General features: G+C 51.8%; 1 protein-coding gene across 1 annotated transcript; it reads right to left on the reverse strand.

Moving 5' to 3' along the window:
* Window positions 1–270: 270 nt before the first annotated feature.
* Window positions 271–3,491, reverse strand: Aqp6 (aquaporin 6). The gene is made up of 5 exons (XM_026407010.1): window positions 3,099–3,491; window positions 2,152–2,310; window positions 1,809–1,889; window positions 984–1,170; window positions 271–293 (listed from the first exon to the last, which is right to left on the reverse strand). The coding sequence occupies exons 1-5, from the start codon at window positions 3,489–3,491 to the stop codon at window positions 271–273; spliced, it is 843 nt and encodes a 280-aa protein (XP_026262795.1).
* Between the last annotated feature and the right edge of the window lie 3,936 nt (window positions 3,492–7,427).

Genomic DNA, 7,427 nt, shown 5'->3' on the forward strand with positions numbered 1-7,427 from the left:
ACTGAGAATGAGGCTTCTTTTGGCCCAGGTCATGAATTGAGGGCCGGAATGAGGGCTTCTCCTGTCAGGATGGGTCCTGTGATGGGCTGAGGAGTGGAAGGTTAGGCAAACTCCTAAGGGAGATCATGCTCTGAGTCAGGTTGGTCTAGCCTAGAGCTCCCTTCTTATATTCTGTCCCTTTGCCAGCCAGAGGAAAGATTCCTCAATATGACAACTCTTCCCAAGACTGGGGACCTTCCAGGGTAATCTCTGTCTTCAGCAAGCCCCCAGTCAGACATAGGGGAATGATTCCCCTATCAGACATAGGAGAATCATAGCCCCAAAACCACACCTAGTGACAGAGAAATTCCTCTGAAGAGCTCAGAGGCTTTCTCAAGGGCCCACCAGTTCTTCCTAGAAGCCTGTCCCCTCCTCCCCAAAGGCTCCCTGGGTGGGACCTCCCTGAGGTCCCCTGGTGAGAGTCTGGACAGAAGGGCTGTCTGATCTCCAGTTCTTCTTCCTTAAGATAGGGATCTGGGGACTCAGGAGTCCCACTGAGGTCCAGCTGGGTAAGAGAAGGGGAGGCTTTCATAAAGTCCTCTCCTTCCCACTGCTCTGTTCCATTAAGAGATGGAGAAGGCCTAGGGGAAGGAATTGGAAAGATTTGCTCCCAGATTCTGTCTATAAATGTGGTGGCCAGGCGTGGTGATGCACACCAGTAATCCCAGCTACTCAGGAGGCTGAGATGGGAGGATTGCAAGTTCAAGGCCAGCCTGGGCAGCATAGTGAGATCCCATCTTGAAAAAGAAAGAAAGAAAGAAATGTAATGCCAGAGGTAGTGATTGGCACCCCCCCACACACACACACACATCCCTGGCCTACCCTGTTAGGAAGAGACCGAACCTCCTGACCCCCCATACAATCTACCCACCATGAAAGCCTCATGTCAGGGTATAGGAGACAAGCTGCCCTACTGAGGGGCCAAGGCCTGTGCTGTCTCATACTCACTTCAGCATCCCCTGAACTGGACCGGGATTCTTTCTTCTGGGGTTCCACCCCTACTTTCTCCACTTCTGTGGTGCCCATGAGGATGGCCAGTCGCTCAGCCAGGGTCTTGGTGTCAGGGAACAGGATAAAGTTGTAGATCAGTGAAGCCAGAACAGCCCCTGTCAGGGGTCCCACCCAGAAGATCTGAGGATACAAAAGTGCATACCCATCTGTGAGCTATCAGGATCATAGGTAGCTTTCGGACCTTGCCTACTTTTTTAGTGCTGATTTGGCCTACCAGAACTCTGCCTGTGAGAGTAAATTGAGAACCACAAATCCTGCCTCCTGAGCCCATGAGTTGAGGGAACCTTGCTTTCAAGGAGACAGGCCCAGGCTATGCAGCCATGGTTAGGGGTGGTGACCAGTCTCCTCATCCACTCCTGCCTCTTTCCTCTCACTCCCCCGTTTTAGCCAAGTTCTGGCTATTGCTGTTTCTGTCTCTGCTGGTGTGTCTATTTCTGTTTGTCTTTTTCTTTATTCAAGTTTGAAAATTGGTCCAGCTGGAGAAAGTAAAGAAGGAAACAGTCAGAACATAAAGCATGGGCCAAGACTGCAGCTCCTGCTCTGGTCCATTTCTCGCTAGTTCGCTAGGTGCTTCAGGCTGTTGGATCTGGAAAGAGACGAAGTACAAACCAAATACTCACCCTGGCCTTCCAAGTTTAGGGAAACCTTCACACCCACATCTGATGGGGGCCCTTATCTCACTCTGGGGTCCTATCATCTCTATGGCCTCTGCTCAGGCCTTCTCTCCCTTCCCCATGGGTCCCAGCAGAGGGTCTCACCCAGTGGACTGTGAACTTCCCAATGATGACAGCAGGACCAAATGAACGGGCTGGGTTCATGGAGCAGCCAGTGAAGTAGACCTGGGGAGCAGCAAGTGCCCAGTCAGGGTGTGAGGGGACTTAACGCAGCTTGGGAAAGGACAGTTCCCTCTGCCCTGGCTCAGAGACCCCACCCCCAGCCTAATTTTACTGGGCTATATCATTGACTTGTAATACCAGACATTGCCTTGGTTCCAAGACATAAAGGCTCCAGGGGAGAGACTTCCTGGCCTTCAGGGCCCTGTAACTTCCCCAAAGAAGGACTCAATGTGTGCATGCATATGATATCCTCTTTGTCCCTTACCCCAATGAGGTGGCCCAATGCCACAGAGGTCCCAATCATGGCAGCTGGGGAGCCCAACGCCTGACGGTTGTCCGTGGAAGCAAAGATACAGAGCACCAGCTGCAGGGTCAGAATCACCTCCACTGTCACCGCTTGGCCAGTTGAGGAGCTGTTGTGGACCTTGGCAGAGGGGATTATACTGAGTGCACCTGGGCTCTGCCCACAGGACAGTGAACCCCTCTGGGCTTGTCTCCTCCTCAGTTGTAGGGGGTGACACCTCACAGCACCCAGCTCTAGGAGCTAAGGAGGTCTGTGCAGTGGGATCATATAATCCCTGGATACATGCTTCGTGCAGAGGTGAGTGGCACCTCTTGCATCTCACCAGTTGGTTGGGGCCAATGGTTTAGGAGGGGGCACAGGCATTCAGGACTGGGAGGAAAGGGAAGGCTTGAGATGCTGGGGATGCATGTTTTAAGTAGAATGGGAGTAGACCAGTGGGTAGGAGTAGAAGGAAAATTTGAGGAAGCAGGTGGAACAAAAGTGATTGGGAAAATGGGGTGTGGGAAGTGAGGCAGGCTTCAGGGTGTTGGGCAGGGAGGAACCTGGGGAAAATGGAAGAGCAAAACACACAGGCTGGAGCTTAAGGGGCTGCTTGTTCTACCTACAGGCTCAGCTCTCCCTTGGCTACACCTACCCTTAGACATCTGGTCCCCCTTTGTGTGGCTTCTCCCTTCTTCTGTTCCTCATACCACAATCCCATTCTGCCTAGATGAAGACCAAAGTCTGATTTCCCTGGGTCCCAGAGCCCAGCTCAGAGCAGGTGTGAGCACATGGCCTAATTGTTTCCTTCTCCCTTCCTTCTGTTTGGGTCTAGCCCTTCACTTTTACCAACTATTTCAACTCTCTCCTTCTGGCCCTGTGGGTACCCTCTGCCCAAGCACCTGCCACATGCCCCTCCTTGCACCTACCATGTTGATTCCAAGGGTCCCTCGGATGTCCCCTGGAGTGACCCCATACAGCAGAGCAGCCCCCACAGTAGCCCCTGCCAGCTGGGCAGCTACATAGGCCACAGCCCGGGGCAGAGAAATGTGGGAGCCCACAAGGAAGGCCAGTGTCACGGCAGGGTTGGCATGGGCTCCACTGGCCTTCCAGGTGACCTGCACAGCTGTGGCTGTGGCCAGGTTGAAGGTAATGGCAATTTGCAGCACCGAGGGAAGTGCAGAGGGCCATTTCAGGACCGAGCCCACGCCAAAGAATACATACAGCCCGGTGGCCAGGAACTCAGCAAACAGTGCTCGACTAACAGCTGTCCAAAGCCTACACACCAGCATGTTAGCCCTGTTGCACACCCCTGGTTCCATGCTCTGGTGTCTTGTGCCTTGATGTCGCCTCTTTTTCTCGAGGAGCTTCTCTTCTATTCCTCTTGTCTCTGTTCTCTTCTGTCTCCCCTGGTCTCTTTGTGTGACTCTAGCTGTCTCACTCTCTGAGACTTCAGCACCCCACTGCACTCCTCCACCACACTGCTGTCCCAAGGACTGAGCTGGTCAGTCTGGCAGGGAGCCTGCGGGTGGAGTTATGTCTGGGTGTGTGGAAAGTGCCAGGGTGGAATGAGGGGTGGTGCTCACGTGCCTGCTCCACCCTGAGCTCACCTGAGAGGAGGGGGCAGGCAGATAAGGAGGAGTCCCAGGGTGCTGACCTGGAACTTCCCAGGAGGTTTTTCACCCCAGGACCCACCTGACTTGGCTGCCAGAGGTCTCGCCTAAGGGCTTCGGGCACAGGGGCAACTGTGGTTAGGTTCCCAGTGTCCGTTTAGACAGAGCAAGATCACTCAGATCCCAAGTCCAAGGCCTGCTTCAGAGATTCTTATGCATTTATAGTAGCTTTTGCTCTCCTATCCTCTCTGCCTCCAAATGGGTTGAGCCTATTCTGCACCCCACCACAAACCCAGTTGTGAAATTGAGCTCTTTCCTCCATTCCCACTTAAAACTTCATTTACAGAATGCAGATGTCAGTAGAGTCAACTTTCCTAAGGGTGTGGGCCAGGAGGCACAGAAGGGGATGATGAAGGAAGGGTTTATCCACAGCTACTCAAGCTGCACCAATCACCACATGCAGCAGTGAGCACCTCTGCTGTCCACCAGTGGGAATTTCCACTGGCCCTTCACACACTTCTGCTGCTCTCTGCCTTCCCCCTGCTTGCCTCCCTCTCAGGACTCAAAACATTCCTCTCTTCTCTCATACCTAGCAGGATAACCTTTTGTGGCTATAGTGGCCCTAAGGTCACACATACCTAGCCTCTCCCCTTTCACCCACAGCAGCATATCAAGATAAACAAAGGTATTCCACTCTAAGAAGAATCTGAAGAACTGTTGAAAGAATACCCATACCTGCTTTGACCTTGCCCCTGACCATATCCACCCGCCCACAGAGGTCACCTGGTTGTCCTCTGATTTTTGTCTCAAAATCAGTTCCTCACCATCCCCCCCTCCATGCACTCCCCTTTTTCTCCAGCTCAGTTGGTGGCAACTGGGAAGCATCCTTGGCCCTCCCTCCTTTCCCTGTCCACTGAAAGAATAAAGTCCTGCTGATTTTGAATCCTACAATGACTGTGCCCTCTTCTTGCCTTGCTTCAGCCTTTAGTCAGTCTTCTCCTTTGCTCTGCTCCAATCAATTCTCCACACTGCAGCCCTAGTGATCTTTCCAAAATGCAAATCTGATCCTGCTGCTTCCATGCTGAAATCCCTGCAAAGCTTCCCATCCCTCTAGAAGCTCTGTGCCTAGCTGACGAGGTCCTCTGGGATCCTGCTCCTCCTGCCTCCCCTTGACCCTCTCCTTGCCCTGTCCTTTACCCTCTGGTCCCACCAGAAGAACACCTGCTGTCACTGCTGGCAAGATGCTCTTGCTTCATCTTAGCTCTTGTCACTCTCTTTGCTTGGGTGACTCCTAACTATCCCTAAAGCTCAGCTTCCATGTCACTTGCTCCTCTTCTGGGTGAGGTCCCTCTGTGTGTTCCCACCATGCCTAGACATTTTCATATATACAGGGTGTTGTGGTGTTAACATTGTCCCCCCCACCACACACACACACTTCCGACCATGTGGTGAGTTTTAGGGGGCAGGAACCAAGTTTTTTCATCCCTATGTATAAGTGTCTTGCAGAAATTGGCAATAGTAGGTTCTTAATAAATATTTGTTGAATTAGTGAGTGAATGAAAATTTCTTGGCCTCCTGGAGGCAGATGACTTTGATGTCTGTTTCATTTCAGCATGTTGTTCCTACAGCTTTAGACCTGTCCTTTCAGGAACTGAGGTCTTCTGATAACAAGGGAAACATCCCAACTCTGGTCCACAAGCTCCACCTTCCTCCTCTCTTCCTTCAGTCCCAGTAAAATTCCTCACCCATCCTCTTCTGTTCTTCCAGCTATCCTTGCTGGAGGACTCCTTGGCATCTCACCCTGAGCAGGTTCTTGCCAGGGCCCTACTTGTAGCTCCCTGTCCTCTCCACCCTGCCCCAGCTGCATGGCTCCATCCTCACTTCACTCCACACTTCTCTGCCCCATGTTTTTCTGGGCACTGCTGGAGAGACTGGCCAGCCATGCCAATTGCTCCCACCGTCTGTCTGGCCTCAGCAGGGGCTGCAGCTCTGCTCAGCAATCCTTCCACCATCCCTAGGTGAATCTCCTTTCCATTCTTCAAACCTCCCTGACTCTTCAAATACTAGCTCACTCTGGCTGTCTTGCAGCAGAGTGCCAACCTGTGCCTCCCATCCTACCTAGAAAGCCAGGCTATCAAGCCAACTTCTTCCATTCTCTCCCAGTCATGGGCTCACCTACAGCTGCCCTGGGTCCCCATGAGTGCCCTTCTTCTTTATCCACGTCAGAGGCTCCTTGTGTCTTGGCTCCCTTTAAGTGACTGGAGCCTGCTCTTGGTCATTCTCAACTATGGCTTTCACTCCTTTGTCTCCCCTAGCTTCTTTTTTTTTTTAATATTTATTTTTTTTTTAGTTTTCGGCGGACACAACATCTTTGTATGTGGTGCTGAGGATTGAACTCTGGGCGGCCCGCATGCCAGGCAAGCACGCTACCTCTTGAGCCACATCCCCAGATCCCCTAGCTTCTTACGTGTAATGTCCCTGGGTAGCCGCCAGGGCAGAGGAAAAATCACGGTTTGGAATCAAGTTTCCGGTCACTTGCACACTACACTAACCCCCCATCCTGTACTGAAATTGTTCTGCCCAGACCACTGTGCAACCTCTTCTGCCTTCCTCCCCTTTGACTCAATGTGGCACATGCACTGCTGATCACCTCTCCCTCTTGAAGCCTCTGGTATCCTGGTTTAGGAGGCAAAGCCATCTATAGGTTCTTCCTACCTCTGCCTCTGTGGCTCCTCTTTTGCTCACTTTTACGCCCAGATCTTTGCTCCTGAATCACTGATTTTCTCACTCTCAATGAGATGGTGCCTGGGGAGTCTCATGTGGGTAAGTGGCCTTCATACTCTCCATAGACTGTGGTCTCAGCATGGCCTCTAGCCCGAGCCTCTCTCCTGAACTCCAAGTCCATGCACCACCCCATTTCACCTCCAACTGTCTCTGTTTGCTACATCTCCCCCTAGTGGCTCTGCATTCACTCAGATGACCAGGCCAGAACCAGGAATGATCCAGACACTTCCTCTTCCTTCAACTCTCACTGAGTGGCCAGGCTCCTGGTGGTTCTTTCTCTTATCTGCTACCTCCTCCTATTCCTATTTGCCACTGGCTCAGTTTGGCTCTTTTTATCTCAGGATTACTGCATTTAACCTTCCTGGGCTCTTTGACTATAATATAACCATGCCGCTCCATAATACTCACCTCTATAGCCAGAGATTATTTCAAAATGCCACTCTGGTCACATCACTCCTCAGCTCAAAAACCTTCAGTGGCTCCCTAGTGCCTCCGGTTCAAGTCTGAATCCATCTCTCACACGCAAAGAAGGACCTCTCTCAACATGCATCCTACCCCCTTTACTCCAATTAGGCCAAACATTTATAAAGTTTCCCAAAATGAGCTTTTAAGCCCTCCACACACTGTTTGGAATTCCTTTCCTCCTTGTCTCTCCTTTAAGACTTTGCTTAAGTACAATTCCTCTTTGAAGCCTGTCCTGGTTTCTCCCCTGAGCAAGATCAGGGTAAGCTTCATAGAGAAGTCAGGCTTGAGCAGAGCCTGGGTCAGCGGTGGCCTCTGCTTCCTAAGTGTCTCTTCTATTCCAGTGCAGAATTCCGCCCCTGTCTGGCACAGAGGAGCCATCCAACAAACACCCAAGAT

The sequence above is a fragment of the Urocitellus parryii genome, chromosome 5 (genome assembly GCF_045843805.1).
Source record: "Urocitellus parryii isolate mUroPar1 chromosome 5, mUroPar1.hap1, whole genome shotgun sequence".
NCBI classification, from domain to species: Eukaryota; Metazoa; Chordata; class Mammalia; order Rodentia; family Sciuridae; genus Urocitellus; species Urocitellus parryii.